General features: G+C 40.9%; 2 protein-coding genes and 1 pseudogene across 4 annotated transcripts; 1 reads left to right on the top strand and 2 right to left on the bottom strand.

Annotated features, from left to right (window-relative positions):
* The window catches only part of LOC135520267 (zinc finger protein 239-like), a 467,619-nt pseudogene that overhangs the window by 148,218 nt on the left and 301,081 nt on the right, over nt 1-18,320 (top strand).
* LOC135521749 (zinc finger protein OZF-like) lies at nt 1,991-6,121 on the bottom strand. The gene is made up of 2 exons (XM_064947451.1): nt 5,568-6,121; nt 1,991-3,740 (listed from the first exon to the last, which is right to left on the bottom strand). Exons 1-2 carry the CDS (start codon nt 5,911-5,913, stop codon nt 2,524-2,526), a joined length of 1,563 nt encoding a protein of 520 aa, XP_064803523.1. The 5' UTR covers nt 5,914-6,121; the 3' UTR covers nt 1,991-2,523.
* On the bottom strand, nt 15,680-18,100 carry LOC135521825 (uncharacterized). 3 transcript variants are annotated; one of them, XR_010452610.1, is made up of 7 exons: nt 17,864-18,100; nt 16,515-16,691; nt 16,363-16,424; nt 16,194-16,280; nt 16,065-16,106; nt 15,824-15,996; nt 15,680-15,744 (listed from the first exon to the last, which is right to left on the bottom strand). XR_010452610.1 is itself a non-coding variant. In XM_064947592.1 (7 exons), exons 3-7 carry the CDS (start codon nt 16,615-16,617, stop codon nt 15,877-15,879), a joined length of 414 nt encoding a protein of 137 aa, XP_064803664.1. In that variant the 5' UTR covers nt 16,618-16,691; nt 16,779-16,846; nt 17,160-17,378; the 3' UTR covers nt 15,862-15,876. The 3 variants fall into 3 exon arrangements, 2 of the variants coding, with proteins under 2 accessions (XP_064803664.1, XP_064803655.1); XM_064947592.1 differs by lacking the exons at nt 15,680-15,744; nt 17,864-18,100 and adding exons at nt 16,779-16,846; nt 17,160-17,378 and having other exon boundaries at nt 15,862-15,996; XM_064947583.1 differs by lacking the exons at nt 15,680-15,744; nt 17,864-18,100 and adding an exon at nt 17,160-17,385 and having other exon boundaries at nt 15,862-15,996.

The raw sequence follows: 18,320 nt of genomic DNA, 5'->3' as shown, positions 1-18,320 counted from the left end.
GTGAAGGAGGTAGCGGGGAGACACAACGCCCCATCCCCGCTAACTCCTCCACCAAATCCCTCATTTCGACCTCGAGGAAGCCTGGCAGGCTGTCCCCCCACTCCTTCCCCCATCTCCCCCCCCCCCCCTCCCTCCCCCCTCCCTCCCACCTCCTTCTCCGTCACTGTCCCCGTTCCCTCTTCCACTCCTTCTCGTACCACCACTGTCCCTCTTCTCTCTCCTCCACGTTCTTCCACCTTCTTTTAATCTCTCCTTCTTTTTCCTTCTTTCCATCTTCTCTCCTCTTTCTTTTCGCCTCTTCCTTCTTCCCTTCTTCGTCCTTCTCCGTCCTTTCCCCTGTGCCATCCGTACAATCCGCACGCGTCCTTTCTTTTCTCCCCCATCCCCCGCTCCCCCCAGCTGCAGACGCGTATGACCTGTGACGAGCCGGGCAATCACGCCACAGGTGTTCTCTGGAGCCACACCCGTGGCAAGCCTTGGGCTCGTCACACTCCCTGGCCTCGTGCTCTTCCGACCCACAAAACCGACATTTCTTGTTACTGCACGAGGCCAGGGTATGACCGTAGGCCATACAACGCTTGCAGAACGGGGCTGACGTGCATAGTAGAGTGTTCCCCTGTCAGCCCCCAGGGAGAACATCGCCGGAGGATGGAGGTAGCCATCCACACTCTTCGGGGACTCCCTGAGTAACGCCTGGAAACCTCTCTTTCCGTTCCAGAAACCCAGGGAGTCCCTGAGGTACCTCGCTGAGGAGACATTGTCCATATATCTCCCCAGAAAGGCCCTCACCTCTTCATCCTTCACATGCGGATTGTACATGGTTACGGTGACCACCCTGAAGTTGTTCCTTGCCAGGCTGGTCACAGTGTAATGGCACAGGGGTCCTTCTTCTTTCCCTTCCCTCACCATCTTCATAATCTCGTCGTGCTGTTCTTCCAAATGTACAGTCACATCAAACCCTTTCTCCACCGGATTCCCCTGAAGGCAGAGGACATCTTTCACCTTCAACTTCAGATGCCCCATCAGAATGGTCCTCGCAAAGGTTTCTCTCCCCCAAGGCTCCATCTCTCTTTCCCTCCAAGAAAAACGCACCGTATTGGCCAGCCCAACTGCTGGAACCGACCGTGACGCTTTTTCCTGCGCCATCAAGGAGAATAGCACACCTGGCTCTCCAACCTCTTCCAAAAAACAAGAAAAAGTTAAAAACAGGAAGCAAACCAAAACGGTGGTGCAACTAAAGGTGTTGATTTGTCACATCTATCAAGACAACTGGAGCACTGGGCCAGACACTCTTAAATAGAACCTGGACCAGCACAGGTGAAACACCTTCCCACTAACGAGATAGACAAGCCAGCACAGGTGTAACACATACTGACTAACGAGGTGACACCAATCAGTGTGTCCTACGTGCTAACGAGCTATACGCGCTAAAGTCCAACCTCAACATAAATGGAAAAAGCAAAGCTTGTAACACCTTCCCCTTAGGACAACAAACATTTATGACTCAATTTATTAGGATTGTTAATAAAATTGATTATAGACCAATTTATTATACTGCGTCCATGTGTATAGGCTGCAAGTATATTGAAATAAAAAACATTTATTTTCAACTTTCAACCAAACCCAAACTTATATCGGGCATAGTCTTATTTTCAGTGACATTTTGCTGGGTAGGATATCCCCAATGTCACAGTTTTAACATGTCCAAATCAATAACATGCAGAAGAAGTTTGTTATTAATTGAAATCCTAGACATAAAATGTGCTATATACACAAACATCTGTAATAATACATTACTTGTATTTTTTTTTAAACAATCAGCTTATAATTAAATATTGTTAAACAAGCTCCTTATAAACTGCACAAGCACCAAAAACGCTGTTGTTTTGACAAGTAGCAATAAATCACTGATATCGATTGGGGGGGGGGGGCGGGGGCGGGGTCAGGTTGTACGTGATGTTGAAACTGACACAGCTAAAAAAAACATATGGAAATGGGAGATATATTTTACCTCACTGATTAGAGGACAACTTGCAGAAGACTGTCAGCTACATTTTGGAGTGATGGATTTAAATGTCGGGGTCGCTAAACAAAGGAACACAACACTTATTTGTCATCACTCATCGATATCATGTTGAAATCAATTGTTTGACAGGAGGGAGATGAGGTTGCACATCCTGTTAAAACTAACAGCTCAGAACCCACACGGAATCTGGAAGTAATGTGTACATCACTGGTTAAGAGGACAATTTGTAGAAAACAGCTAGCAACATTTTAAAGTGTTGCATTTTGGTTCAAGTGGGTCACCAACGTGGTAAGGTAACACAACTCTTTCGTTGTTAGTCACTTTTTGTCAAATCTCATATTTAGTACTCTTTCAATTTAGAGCTTGAATTTTTTCCCCGGAGGCTAAAATCATTGAACTCAGGGGGCAAATGTTAATGGTTCTATATTCTGACTTTCATTAAAATACTGCTCCTACAATGTTAAAACATTCTACTTTGTGACATCATTTAATTGATATCATGAAACAACAACATGTATTTTCTGATGTTTAGTCAGAGATCTCTTATCAGTGTATCTCTTCCCACATTGATTACAGCTATGAGGTTTTTCTCCTGTGTGTGTTCTCTGGTGTGATACCAGGCTGTTGAGCCAAGTAAAATTCCTCCCACATTGATTACAGCTAAATGGTTTCTCTCCTGTGTGTGTTCTCTGGTGAATAGTTAGATAACTAGATGTAGAAAAACTCTTCCCACATTGAGTACAGCTATGAAGAGTATGTCCTGTGTGTGTTCTCTGGTGTATAGTTAGCTGGCTAGATGTAGTAAAACTCTTCCCACATTGATCACAGCTATAAGGTTTCTCTCCTGTATGTATTCTCTGGTGTAAAGTCAGCTGGCTAGATGTAGTAAAACCCTTCCCACATTGTTCACAGCTATAAGGTTTCTCTCCTGTGTGTGTCCGCTGGTGTACTATCAGGCTGTTTAGCTGAGTAAAACACTTCCCACACTGAATACAGCTATACGATTTCTCTCCTGTGTGTGTTCTCCGGTGTGTATTCAGGGAGCCAGATGTACCAAAACTCTTCCCACATTGATCACAGGTATAAGGTTTCTCTCCTGTGTGTGTTCTCTGGTGTGTATTCAGGCAGCCAGATGTACCAAAACTCTTTCCACATTGATCACAACCAAAAGGTTTCTCTCCTGTGTGTGTCCGCTTGTGTACTATCAGGCTGTTTAGCTGAGTAAAACTCTTCCTACATTGATTACAGCTATATGGTTTCTCTCCTGTGTGTGTTCTCTGGTGTATAGTTAGATAGCTAGATGTAGAAAAACTCTTACCACATTGACTACAGCTATAAGATTTTTCTCCTGTGTGTGTCCGCTGGTGTACAATCAGGCTGTTTAGCTGAGTAAAACTCTTCCCACATTGATCACAGCTATAGGGTTTCTCCCCAGTGTGTATTCTCTGGTGTGATTTCAGGGTTTGTAGCCGAAAAAAACTCTTTCCACATTGAGTACAGCCAAATGGTTTCTCTCCAGTGTGAATTCTTTGATGTATTTTAAGTTTTACTGAAGAGTTTAATATTTTCCCACAGTCAGAGCAGCAGTGAGATTTCTTCCCGGTGGGTCTCTGCTGGTGTTTCTTGAGTTGTTCTGATGCGGAGAGACTTTTCTCTGCCTCGTCAGCATCATGTTGAGGCTCCACAAAGGATCCACGATTGTCCCGTCTCTCCCCTGTGTGAATGACAAATTCAGACAGACGGTTAAGGCCCTTAAGGCCTTAAGGCCACTGTTCATTTGAGGTAAAAGGTGATGCCCAGAGCATACCCATGAAGTTGTACAACAATTGACGCCTGTTAAATTATTTGACAATTAAGACAGTCAAGTGAGCAACAACCATATTTTGTCTTGTTTTCACATTAGTAGTAACCAGAAATATTTTTTTTGTCTCCAATATAGGCCCCTTTCTGTGTTTGCTAAAATTGCGAGACGAGGGACATTGAATGTTCCTGAGGAAACCACTAGTTATGGATGTAGTATATCTGGTAATGAGGAAACCACTAGTTGTGGATGTAGTATATCTGCCTGGAACAAAAATGATGAGCAAACATTTTAGTTTTTCACAATGTATTCTGAATATTACAGCGCAAGATCAGGAGTGCTGCTCAGGGAAACTCACATAAAGCTCTGTGTCTATTCACTAATTCACCACCGTACGGGAAAACTCATAGGCTGAGAGCAAAAATAGCCTCCATTTCAAGGTTGAATATGAGTGAATTCACATTACTTTTGGATTATAATTGTAAGGCTTGTTTGAATGTCCTGCTTAATATGTTTGTGTTATTTTCGCAAATGAACTGCTTTATACTTAAAAAACACTTCAACCAGTAAAATTCTCTTTGGCTAGCTTTGCCATCAGCCGGACAATGAGGGTTTGTACACTGTTTTTAACAAATTGGCCCATAACTTCACCTAACAATAACATACACCTACTGTAGGACCCATAACTTCACCTAACAATAACATACACCTACTGTAGGTCCCATAACGTCACCTAACAACAACATAGGCCTACCTAGATGCAGGACTATAAATCATTTAATATTTCAGGTGAAGCATGGAATCTAAAATGTATTTGTCATGACATTTCATAACCTGATCACCAGATAATTTTGTGAATAATCCCACTAGGCTACTCTGTAATGTGTTGTCATTCTAAATGTTCCGAATAAAGGAAAATAGCTCTGTGTGTTATACAATACCCTATCCATCAAGGAACAGTTCTCCAAAATGATTTCCTGGATCAGCTGATGATAGTTGAACATGTGACTGTATCTAAACAGCTATTTGGGTGATGTCAATAAAGTTAAGGTGACACTCAGTTAGAACCATTGGATTTTGCATACTCTGAAATGATTTAGGATTTCTGTACCCATGAAAACTGTTTTCCCAGTGTAATATAAGGAGGCACTAAATGTTACGTAGGTAGATTGCATTTCAGAGATCTGAATACAAAAAAACTGTACTAATAGGACAATAACCTAAACCAGAAGGCCAAATCTACACTGGAGGAGCTTACCAAGATGACATTGAATGTTCCTGAGTGGCCTATTTACAATTTGAACATAAATTGTCTTGAAAGTCAAAAGCAAGGATTTAAAAATAGCTTTCTGGCAATGATCAACAACCAACTTGGCAGAACAAGAAGGTTTTTAAAAATAATAATGAATATTCACATAAAGATCAGTCTCTATTTGGTTGACATCACGACTTCCCATCAAGCCAACTCCTTGAATGCATTACTATGACATCACTCACTCCTTCTAGATTGCAGGTCTCTCAAAAAGCACAACATTTAATTCTTTCCCTTTAGTGTGTTTATACTTTACTGTATTTATATATCACTTTTCAACAGGAAAAGTTTTTTTTAAATCACTGGAGGACGTCATCAACAATTCCGACAGTATAAAAACATATTCAAGTGGAGTGCCCTTTTAAAAATCACACATTAGTTTAACAATTGCAGAGTTTTGTGTCCCTGTTTTGTAAGATAGTACTCACGGTATTTACTGGTGTTAATCAGTTCTCCAGTCTTATCTTCTTCGTCCTCCTCTAATGTGACAGTAATCTCCCCCACTTCAGCCTTCATTCCAAAAACGTCTTCATCTTCTTTCACTTCATCCTCCACTCTAAAAACTGCATCTTCCTCCTTTTCTTTTACAGTAACATCCTCCTCCTCTTTCACTCTGAAGGCGTCTTCCTCTTCTTTCACGGTAACAGCCTCACCCTCTACTTGTTTTTGTATTGTAACATCTTTCTCTTCCGCCTCCTCTTTGACGAGAGCTTTCTTCTCCGTCCAGCAGACCATATCTTCTTCAGCAGGAGGAGAGTAGCTTAGTGAACTCATGGTCGGAGATAATAGCTAGTTAGCATTAGCGACTAGGCTAGTGCTAACTTAACCAGCCAGCTAGTTGACTTACAACGTAAATATTAAATTAAATGGGGTAGCTACTTGTTTCCACATAAGTATGTTGAAATCATAGTGGCAAATAAACCACTAAATTGTCCTAAAGAACGTGAATGTTCCGACTTTGTTGTCGAGCGAGCTGCCGATGTGGCTGCAGTTGTTGAATAAGCGTTCCGTCCACTAGATTATACGTCACAGTAGAAACATCGCCTGAAATAAACATATCGCCATCAGCTGTCTGGAGGGAGGAAACGCAGTTGAGGAGGGAAAACTATTTCTCTTCTTCATTGAATTATATTATAAAGCAGTTTAGGGAAACGTTTTTTTCCCTCCCGATTAAATAAGAACATTATATCAACACGTACAAAGAGCAGCAAGTGGTTTGATTAGTTCAGATTTTTTTATGAGAATTTAAAACAAACTCTACATTACTCCACATCTTTATTCCTGATTCAGTAAAATAACTAGATATCAAAATAAACACCTAGTTATTGATACCCTTGATAAAGATGAGCAAAAATGTATGTATGAAGAAAATAAATAATCTTTACCCACTACCAGGATATTTTAGCCCAAAACCTGGTTACCACTCTGCTAGGAGGCTGAAACTTGGCCATAAGTGGATCTTCCAGCAAGACACATCAACATCCACAAAGAAATGGTTAATTGGGCACAAAATCAACATTTTCAATGGCCATCTCAGTCATCAGACTTGAACTCCATTGAAAACCTGTGGTTTGAATTGAACAGGACAGTCCACAAGCACAGACAAAATAAATCCAGGAACTGGAGAGATTCTGTTTGGAGGAATGGTCTAAGATCCCACCAAATGTGTTCTTTAATCTCATAAAACATTTCAGTGTCGTTATCCTCCCAAGGGGAGGGTGCTGGAGTATTGAAAACATTGATAGCAATAATTCAGACCCCTAACTTTTGAGAATGACATGTTAAACTTAATCTCTTCCTCTGCGCAATTGTATCAGTAAACATCTATAATTCCCCCTTATTTTTTACATACAATATAGCTCATTATTTGAATTCTTTATTTTATAGAGTTGTTTATCTCATCTTTATCAAGGGTGTCCCCCACTACCTCTATACTGCTCCTACATGGTTTAACAATACATCATGTAGATATATATAATGAACAGACTAGGTCTATACTGCTCCTACATGGTGTACCAATACATCATGTAGATGTATATAATGAACAAACTGGGTCTATACTGCTCCTACATGGAGTAACAATACATCATGTAGAGGTACACTACCGTTCAAAAGTTTGGGGTCACTTAGAAATGTCCTTGTTTTTGAAAGAAAATCACATTTTTTTTCATTTATCATTTATAAAAACCTGTTTTTGCTTTTTCATTATGGGGTATTGTGATGTCATTATGGGTTATTGTGATGCCATTGTGGGGTATTGTCATGTCATTATTGGGTATTGTGTGTAGATTGATGAGGAGGGAAAACATATTTAATCCATGTCAGAATAAGGCTGTAACGTAACAGAATGTAGAAAAAGTGAAGGGTTCTGAATACTTTCCGAATGCACTGTATATATAGGGGCAGTACTCAGTGACATCACTTCATGAAACAGGAGGTACAAATATATAACATAGGTTCAATATATCAACATTCAAAATATATGACCAAGCTGGAAGTGGAAACACCAGCCCAGCCACAATCCTAGAGGTTCACTGATGATCAACCTCCTCCTTCACATCTGACTCCTGATGATCAACCTCCTCCTTCACATCTGACTCCTGATGATCAACCTCCTCCTTCACATCTGACTCCAGTGATCAATCCAGAGCATCTTCTTTTTTGGGGGGGAATCCCGAAGGACGACGTCAATGAATAGGCCGTCGTCACGACCACAGTTAATAGTCATTCAGGTTATCAATGGGAAGAGCATCAGCAATATGTCCTGTCTGGTAACTTGTCTCATTTAATGGATTTAAATTGGCAGGTGCACAGGGAGAAACCCCATTAAAACACTTTTGGAAGTCTTTAACTGTATCAATGTCTGTGGCCTGTGATGTTGGGACAAATGATAGTCCCTTATTATACAAGAGACAAAATTCACAAATTCTACAGCACAACGGCAGAGTTATGTCTTCAGTGTAAAACTAACAATGACTCAATAATCCTTCTGGGAATGTTATGACATCATACGGTTATGGGAGGAGTTCGAAAGTTGGCTGTCAGAAGTACAGTTATACAATGTAAAATTACTTTTAATCTGTCTGTCTGTATATTTCAAAACATGGCATATGAGGATGCAATGAGATACCCGATGGTTGGATGATACTTTTCTAATCGTCATCTTAAATATTATAGTTAAAACATTTACATTTACATTTACATTTAAGTCATTTAGCAGACGCTCTTATCCAGAGCGACTTACAAATCGGTGAATTCACCTTCTGACATCCAGTGGAACAGCCACTTTACAATAGTGCATCTAAATCATTAAGGGGGGGGGGGTGAGAAGGATTACTTATCCTATCCTAGGTATTCCTTGAAGAGGTGGGGTTTCAGGTGTCTCCGGAAGGTGGTGATTGACTCCGCTGTCCTGGCGTCGTGAGGGAGTTTGTTCCACCATTGGGGGGCCAGAGCAGCGAACAGTTTTGACTGGGCTGAGCGGGAACTGTACTTCCTCAGTGGTAGGGAGGCGAGCAGGCCAGAGGTGGATGAACGCAGTGCCCTTGTTTGGGTGTAGGGCCTGATCAGAGCCTGGAGGTACTGCGGTGCCGTTCCCCTCACAGCTCCGTAGGCAAGCACCATGGTCTTGTAGCGGATGCGAGCTTCAACTGGAAGCCAGTGGAGAGAGCGGAGGAGCGGGGTGACGTGAGAGAACTTGGGAAGGTTGAACACCAGACGGGCTGCGGCGTTCTGGATGAGTTGTAAGGGTTTGATGGCACAGGCAGGGAGCCCAGCCAACAGCGAGTTGCAGTAATCCAGACGGGAGATGACAAGTGCCTGGATTAGGACCTGCGCCTGGATTAGGACCTGCGCCGCTTCCTCTGTTGTTAATTCAATAGAATGGTAAAATGTTTTATTATCTAAAAGTTGAAAGTGAGTGGGTGACGGAGAGAAATAAAATGGTGCTGATGCGGGCGCTTGAGATGGGGCTGTGTTCTCGTGGGTCTGATGTAGTTAATGGAGATGGGACTGTGTTCCAGTGGGTCTGGGCAGGTGTGATGTAGTTAATGGAGATGGAGGTGTGTTCTAGTCTGTGCAGGTGTGATGTAATTAAATGGGAATGGAGGTGTGTTCTCGTGGTTCTGGGCAGGTGTGATGAAGTTAATGGAGATGGAGGTGTGTTTAACGTTTGCAAGCTTGAGCTAGATATTGACCTAGACCTCCCGTCTCTCAAGTTAGTGAGTCAACACAGGAAGGTGCAATGGATGGATAGTTCATTTATTTCCAAAGCTGCAATAATGGGACACACACAGCAATTCTAAATAAATCTGCCCTATAATATACTAACAAAAAAAACAGTTGAAATGTCTATCATAGTTATTGTGATCGTATAGTGGATTTAACAATTCCTACTAATTCCTAATTTACTATAATAAAAATAAATACATTATTTCCATGTGTCTCATATTCACTACACCAGAATAACCTGTCATCCATTTTAGTATCAAAAATATATCAAATTAACCTGGAAATCTATTCAATGTCCCCTCTGGTGGCGAAGAAGTATAATACACCCCAACTAACAAAACCGGGCTAATAAACCGTCTGGTGTTCATGAGTTTATAAAACATATACTTTATACATTTGTCATAAATTAGCTGCATTGATGAGAAACACAGTGTGGATAAACGATCAGTAGTCGACAGGGTAAAAATAGCTCTCCTAAAGAAGATGCAAATTGAAAGAGATCTTTAGCATAAAACCCACATGGAAAACTGAGATTTGGCAAATAACATATAAAGAGAGGCTTACTTGACACCAAACCAACAACAGTAGTTACTAAACATAAATTGCTAATGTATTATTTAAAACGTGGATGTTATGATGTAGTGTCAATTATACATTTCTATCCCAGGACCACTAAAAGTTCAAGTTCTCCATAAATCTGCTGTGGATTACCCAGAATCCCATACCTTTATCACATGAGTGGCGCAGCGGTCTAGGGCACTGCATCTCAGTGCTGGAGGCGTCACTACAGACCCTGGTTCAATTCCAGGCTGTATCATAACAAGCAGTGATTAGTGAGTATCATAGGGCGCCACACAACCAGACCAACAGGGTTTGACCGGGGTAGGCAGTCATTGTAAATATGAATGTGTTTAACTGACTTGCCTAGTTAAATAAAGGTTACATTTAAATTAAATAAAAAATAGTGATTCATGACAAACCATTTTTTACAAATCCGCCAAGGCACCAACTTTGAGAATGGTTTAAAACAAAGGTTTCAAACCAATTCATGAATGTAATTGAATCTAGGTATGTCTTGCCTTTAATGTAAGGGCATGAAAAAAAATGGAATATGATACAATGACTTATCAACAGCTCTAATAATTTGACCCCCACAGGAAATCTACACTGGCAATTCTAGAATATACTATATACAGTGGGGCAAAAAGGTATTTAGTCAGCCAACAATTGTGCATGTTCTCCCACTTAAAAAGATGAGAGAGGCCTATAATTTTCATCATACGTACACTTCAACTATGACAGAGAAAATTAGAAGAAAAAAAATCCAGAAAATCACATTGTAGGATTTTTAATGAATTTATTTGAAAATTATGGTGGAAAATAAGTATTTGGTCACCTACAGACAAGCAAGATTTCTGGCTCTCACAGTCCTGTAACTTCTTCTTTAAGAGGCTCCTCTGTCCTCCACTCGTTACCTGTATTAGGAAATAGTTGAACTTCATAGTTGAGGTGTACCTATGATGAAAATGACAGGCCTCTGGGAGAACTTGAACAATTTGTGGCTGACTAAATACTTTTTTGCCCCACTGTAACAACAACATAGACCTAGGACTATTAATAATGTAATATTTCAGGTAAAACATGGAAACTAAAATGTCTTTGTCATGACATTCCATAACCTGATCACCAGATAATTTTGTGAATAATCCCACTAGGCTATTCTGTAATGTGTTGTCATTCTAAATGTCCTGAATAAAGGAAAATAGCTGTGTGTGTTGTACAATAGCCTATCCATCAAGGAACAGTTCTCTACACATTATGAGGAAAGTATCTGTGTCCAAACAGACAAACAAGACGCTACTGTAAATCAAGCAGACAATAATACATTACAAACATCAATTTGTTAGGGATGTTGGATCTAACGTGGAGCACGGCATAACTGTCTTTACCAGAATGAATGAAGAAGCACTTTGATTGTTGTTGCATCTCGTGCTGTTTGTCATTTGATAGGCATTCAAAAAATGATTTCCCGGGTCAGCTGATGATAGTTGAACACGTGACTAAATAGCTTCAGTATTAAGAATGTGTAATTATTATAGAACCACATTAATGACAGTATCCATTTGGGTGTTGTCAATAAAGTTAAGGTGACTCTCGGTTAGAACCATTGGATTTAGCAAACTCTGAAATTATGTAGGATTTCCGTGCCCATGAAAACTGTTTTCCCAGCATAACATAAGGAGACACAAGATGCGTCAGTTTTGTCAATTTATTCATTGTCTTTCATTTGAAACACTCCTGTCAATGTTGAGTAAGGACGCACACCTGATTACGCATATAGAAGTAGGACTAGTCTACCTGTCCTGCGCGCAAATGTAGGCCTATAAATGTGCCTATTTGGGGTTGTCTGATAGTATTTCTGATTGTCTTAACGCACCACCACTAATGAGTTGTGGAGTTTCTCAAAGCAAATTTCTCTTCACTTCTAACAGCATGTGAACAAAGTCTTATCAAAATCAATTGCAAATGAGAATAGTTCCTTAAAGTATTTGTAAAATATTTCCAGCTCTCGCCCTTTCGATAACCACTCCGCAGGAAAGGGAAAAATGTAATGAGCTAATCCAGTGCAAATGTCATAAAATACCTGATTAGTTCTTATCCTTTGCACAAATAGCCGACAGCTGTGTCTGTCCCAAACTCACTGGCGCAGGAAACTGAAAGACCAGAATATTTCTAGGATATTTATTTTTATCAGGATATTTTGTAAATGCAGAATGCAATGTTTTTATGTGTTGGCTTTATGTAGATGGTTATTAAAGTTACTTTTAGATTTGTATAATTTTCACTTAGAATGTAGATTAATCACAGACAATGATTTTGAGATACTGTTATCAATTAAATGAAACTGTTCCAGTAAAATGAACATATGAAAATCATAACTGGCACCAGATCAGTAGAAATGGTCAGATAAATTTGCACTCCAAGTGAAGGTTGCCGACTGCTTGTGCAGCCTATTACCAGCAATGTAAGAATTTATGAAGGACAGCAGGAGGTGGTGGTTCAGGAAGAGTGTCTTCTCTTCTGGTTGGGCGTTATTGATGTGATGGCATGAAAATAAATTGGCTGAATATTATACAATGACAATTATCAACAACCCCACAGGAAATCTTCACATGTAATTCTAGAATATACTATATAGCCTAGAAACCTGGTTAAACTATCATTATGACCTCATGGCCAGTCCTTGTATTCATAGTGTAGTGAATTCTGGGGGTAGCCCTGAGCTGAACTCAAACCTGGGTCCAGCGACTGTCAAGCCAACACCATATAACTGTAACACCAAGATGTCTGAACTTCTTGACGAGGTCCCTAGGTTTTGTGTTAAGGTTGATACAATAGCTTTCTCTATGAATTTGAGAATGGTACATTTCTACTTCCCCCATCCCTCAGCTGTTTACCAAACCAAGTCTCTGGGGAGCCATTTTGTTTCCGTTTAAATCCTAGGTTGCCCTTTAAAAAAAAGCCACACAACAATCAATCAACCAATCTGCAGTTCAAACAATAACGCTGTAATGATGGGGCTGGAGAAATGTAACTGCTCTCAAATTCATAGACAGACCTATGGATGCAAGGACTGACCATCCATGATGGGGCTATACAGTGTTGGTTTACATTGTTTTACCCTGTTTTTAGGATATAGGATACAGTGTTTGTTTTTGTCAACATTGCTATTGGACCAGGGGCCTGTTGCACAAAACTAGGATAAGGGATTAAGCCAGGATATCTTGGTGATCCTGGCTCAATTGATCCGTAATCCGGTTGCACTAAAGATGGATAGGGGGCAGGAGGATATGTTATGGTATAAATTACCATGGAGATTTATTCTGTGGAGCTAGCCTGCTCCAGACCAGGCTAAATTCCAGGATCTATTTAATCTCATCCCTAATGTCAGTCAGCAGTCACCACAAATGGAAACCAATAGTTATTTCACTGCTCACTATACATTGTTATCACATATAACTAGACCCACTGTTATTATTTAAACGTTTGTGATCATTAATTTCAATGATTTTGGATAAAAAATGATTTTTAGATGATGTTGCTATCATTAGATAATTTACAGTTTCCCATAGACTATAAGGCTATATATAAAATGATAGAATATTAGGGCCACAGAGGGGAAAAAAACACAAGTCATAATATTGTAACCAGTTGTTTTAAAGGAGGACAGTTGTTAAAATGACAGATGTGGGGCATTTCGTGAAATTGTACTTCAGTATGGTTTCATAAACAAAGACATGCTGATGAGCCAGAATATTAAGTATCACATTGTCATAAGTATCAAAACTGTAAAAACAATGTAGCTTTTCTGCAGAAAGAACCAGCCTCATAAATGTATGACTTTATCCTTTTTCTTCAGTGTGGCCCTAGTACTCTGTCATAAACAAATACACATTCCATATGAATATAAAAACACAATGTGTAACATTATGTTCCTTTATTGAATAAGGACAAAACAAAGCAGGTAAACCATCAGCTCCTTTCGAAACTGAAGTCACAGTGACTCTACAAGATGGAAAGCACAGAATCCAAGCATATTATACAAAATGATACATACACATTCAAAGGTCTGCACACTAAAATAAATGCAGGACAAATCCACACACATCAACTGAACAGACAAATGAATGGATGCAGTAGCCTCCCTGCAGCCTTGTATTACACACAGTATACCGCACAATCATCATAAGAGGCCAAATTCGTCAAAAAACGAACCCAAAAAAACCCAAATTCCTCTGCCAACCGCAGGACATATTTAACCAAAATTGAAAGCACACATACTAACTAAAATAATTCAACACATATTGGTCCCTCAGCAGCCGACCACTGTCGTCATCAGGGAAGATTGCCGGATTGTCCCAGTCCATGGCTGGTGGCACTCTGGGGGCCCTCTCCTTCCTCAGGCAGGCCACATTGTGGAGGACAGCACAAGCCACAGTAATATCACATGCCCTAACAGGGCTGACCCTTAATTTGTGAAGGCAGTGAAAGCGTGCCTTCAGGAGGCCAAAGGTCATTTCAACTCTGGCCCTGGTCCTGGCATGGGCATGGTTGTAGGCCTGCTGTGCTTCCTGGGGGTCTGTGAAAGGTGTCAGGAGAAAAGGCTGGCAGCCATACCCCCTGTCTCCCAGCAACACACCAGAGAATTCACCTGTCAACACAAAATCTCATCATTACTACCTCATAAACACAGTGATATTCTTGACACAGCCATGATGGTTATAAATAGGGGTTGTGTGGCTTACCTTGTGATAGGCACTGATAGATTTCAGAGGCCCGAAAGATTCTGGAGTCATGGACTGAGCCAGGCCATTTTGCCACAACATTGCTGATCACACAGTCAGCATTGCAGACCATCTGAAATCATAAGATGAGGAATATTACACCAATCAATGCACATCACTGGCAATGCAGAGTGTTCGTCAATGGACAATATCAAAAAGTTATGTTCACCTGAACATTAATGCTGTGAAAGGATTTCCTATTCACAAAATCGGCCTCATGGGCACCTGAGGGGGCTTTTATCCTTATGTGTGTGCAGTCCACTGCACCAATGACATTGGGGAGACCTGTCACACAAAGTAATGAGTATCCTACTATGTGTTAACAGTTGTCCTGTAATTTGTAGATCCTCTTACCTGCAATCCTATAGAACTCCTCTTTGATGTCACAGAGTCTTCTGTGGCCAGGGAAGGAGATGAAGACATCTGCTAATGCTTTGATAGCCAGACACACACTCCTTATTGTGCGGCAAATTGTGGCCTTGTTCAGCTGTTCTGCATCCCCCACTGAGTACAGGAAGGCTCCACTAGCAAAAAAGCGCAAGGCCACACAAACCATTTGCTCCACACTCAGTGCATGGCTCCGTGCAGTGCGGTGCTTAATCCTGGGACCCAGTAGTCTGCATAGATACCTGATGCCATCTGCAGAAAACCTGTATCTTTCATATAGATGGTCATCAGGGAAGGCCAGTGGGTCCAACCGGTCCCTGAAGACCCTTTCTCGCCTGAAGGCTCTCCTCAGCACAAGTGCTTCTTCATCCACCACATCTCGCACGAATGGGCATGCCATTGTCAGAGCAGAAAGGAACACACAATTTTGGGCCTTCATATAGGCTAGTGGCCACACCTGGTGCTGGGGGGGTGGGCAAAAGAGGGCGATGCCTTAGTTGTACTGATTGCTGGGAAAATAAAAAAAACCTTAGAAAGATGCCACCGTCCTGTGTGCTCACAATAAGAGCTCATATGTCATGGCTCACTTGACTTTACGAGAATATACCTAATTTTTATTTTGAGCTGTGTCATCTTCTTGGAGCTGGGGGAGGAAAGAAAAATAATGATTAATACATTTGTGTTACAGTTAGCATACAGTGTACATTGAAGGCATATCTCACCTCCCTCTCAAGTTTTTTTATTTCAAGGTCCAGTTTCCTAATTGTCCTCTTTTTTATTTCGGACTCCAGTGCAAGATTTTCCATCTTTTCTTCTTGTACTGAATGTCTATGTCTGCCAGTTCTATTTGGCGTCGGAGGTGGTTGCCATACAACTTTCTGATAGCTTGTGAGCTCTGTGAACACAATACAATTAGCGCAGCTGGAATTTGGCAGGATGTGGTGTCCTTTTATTAATACGCACTATGTTGCCAGGCTGGTTTTCCCACTGTATAGCATCTGGGTCCTGTAAAATAAATTAGATTTTTTGATTTTGATGAGGACTCCTCACCATTGTAGAGTAAATAGTACTTTCACAGTCTTAACATGATACCTCATGCCTTCTGGAATCCAGAGAGATGGTCTCCTCCTCATCATCGTCTCCATCATGTGCTGTTGCTGCTGCACTGGGGCCTTCACCCTATCACATTTAATCGGATTCATATTGAAGCTAGTAGACAAGACATGCCAGGCCTACAGTATGCCTTTGATGGAGTACTCACTGGATCAGCATCGTCTGGTGCTTGTGCTGGTGGCTCTAACAGGAACACAGTGCTGCCAGACACTGCAAGGCAATAGGTAAACCAAAGTCAGACAGTCCAAATTGATTCAATATGAATGTGGTTGTATCCCATGTAGAGATGGAAGGACATACCTTGAATGAAGCGGGTGGCATCTTGGGAGGAACCTATGCTCGTCTCTTTCCCCCCAGGGATCCCCTCTAAGACGGGCCTGCCTTTATTTAGCTCCAAGGCCATGTCCTCTGCTGGGGTAAGGTCAGCCTTTGGTGACCCACCACCCGTGCCTTGTCTGTGGGTATTCTTTTTCACTGCTAAAACAGTACAGACAATGTGTGAGCAGGCACCTTCTGGGTACAATATATGCTTGTGCTTTGTTAAATATTAGTCAGGGACCATACCATTCTGCAGAATGTTCTATTTGATTTTGACCTGCTGCCATGTCCGTTTTGGCCCGTTCATGTTTAATCTACACACACACACACACACACACACACACACACACACACACACACACACATTTAATGGAGTCACACTGCAAAAAATTACTTGGTATTTTTGTCTTGTTTTCAGTAAAAATATCAAAAAATTTATCATAGCTTTATACAGTGTGATGGAGTTACTTTACACAATTTCACTCATATCTGCAGTGCGTTTCAATTAAAAATTTAACCGTTTCATAATTACAGTACAACTGCATTTTTGGAGATGTGAATTAAATATTTGAATTGTAATTGTGATGTTTCAGCGGAGCGGTGAGTGTGTAATTGTGCACTACTTACGCATTCAGGCGGTCTGCAATACTTTGCCACGCTTTTTCTCTTTGCTTTATCACTGTGGCGGTGTTGCCTTTCTTCTTAATTATATCTTTTACCTCCTCGTATGCCTCCATGAGGATTTGTGCTTCCGACGGGGAAAAGTACGCGGCTCTAGTTGCCATGGTAAATCAGTTAATCTGTGATCTGTGGCGGGGTCTATTTGAGTGAGCCGTGAGCGCGCACCTATCCAGGATTGGTTTCACCTGGCTTAATGAATCCGTGTCTGCTCATCCTGGCTTGGTCTTTGTGCAACCAATTAAGCCTGGACGCACATGTTTTGGCTTCATTGAGCTCAGCTGAGTCATTTATCCCGGATGTCTTAATTCTACTTTTGTGCAACAGGCCCCAGGTCTCTCTTGGAAAAGAGATGTTGTCTCAAGGAGAAATAAAACTATATAAAAAAAGGTAAAATTAAAAAATGTTGAGGCTAAACAGTGTTGATTTACATTGTTTCTAAACATTGGAGAAAAACAAGTTTATTTGGGTTTCTGATGGGGTACAACAGTTGAACTAAGCGGCATGTGTTATATTCTTCAAGAATCAATGGCTATAAATAAATAATTTAAGAGTCAAAATATGGATGTAGCAATTGCAGATTTCCCCTTTAACACCAAACATCAGTTCAACAACTACAGAGTTTGTGCCTCTGTATTTAAGACAGTACTTACTAGTGTTAATCAGGGCCCGGTTTCTCAAAACCATCTTATGGCCAAGTTCGTCATTAGAACTATTGGATGCGTTTGGGAAACTGGGCCCAGATATCCAGTTTCCTCCTCTTCTTCCTCCTCCTTTTTCCGATGTGATAGTCATCTCCCCCTCCTCCTCTTTCACATCAAAAACTGCATCCTCTTTCTCTTCCTCTTTTTTAACTAACATCCTCCTCCTCTTTCACTCTGAACGCGTCTTCCTCTTCTTCTTTCACTGTAACACTGGCAGAATCACCTAAAAGACGCACATCGCCATCTGCTGACTGGAGTTGGTATCGCAGTTGAGAAAATACTTTCAGACAAAAAGATTTAAAAAAACAAAACAACGACTCTCTTTGAAAACGGGCGATGTGGCATCAGAAACATTTATTATAGTGTAAGAAAGTACTACAAAGCGTAGCTAAATGGAATAACTTTG

The sequence above is a fragment of the Oncorhynchus masou genome, chromosome 4 (assembly GCF_036934945.1).
Source record: "Oncorhynchus masou masou isolate Uvic2021 chromosome 4, UVic_Omas_1.1, whole genome shotgun sequence".
Classification (NCBI taxonomy): Eukaryota; Metazoa; Chordata; class Actinopteri; order Salmoniformes; family Salmonidae; genus Oncorhynchus; species Oncorhynchus masou.
Note: the sequence above shows the minus strand (reverse complement) of the source record. Positions and strands in the feature narration are given on the sequence as shown.

Coding starts and splice junctions, on each gene's coding strand:
- LOC135521749 (XM_064947451.1), bottom strand. CDS start 5,913: ATGAGTTCACTAAGCTACTCTCCTCCTGCTGAAGAAGATATGGTCTGC. Junction 3,741..5,567: donor GATTAACACCAGTAAATACC/GTGAGTACTATC, acceptor TCATTCACACAG/GGGAGAGACGGGACAATCGT.
- LOC135521825 (XM_064947583.1), bottom strand. Junction 16,425..16,514: donor TGCCACCCGCTTCATTCAAG/GTATGTCCTTCC, acceptor ATTGCCTTGCAG/TGTCTGGCAGCACTGTGTTC. Junction 15,997..16,064: donor AAAACCAGCCTGGCAACATA/GTGCGTATTAAT, acceptor TTGTGTTCACAG/AGCTCACAAGCTATCAGAAA.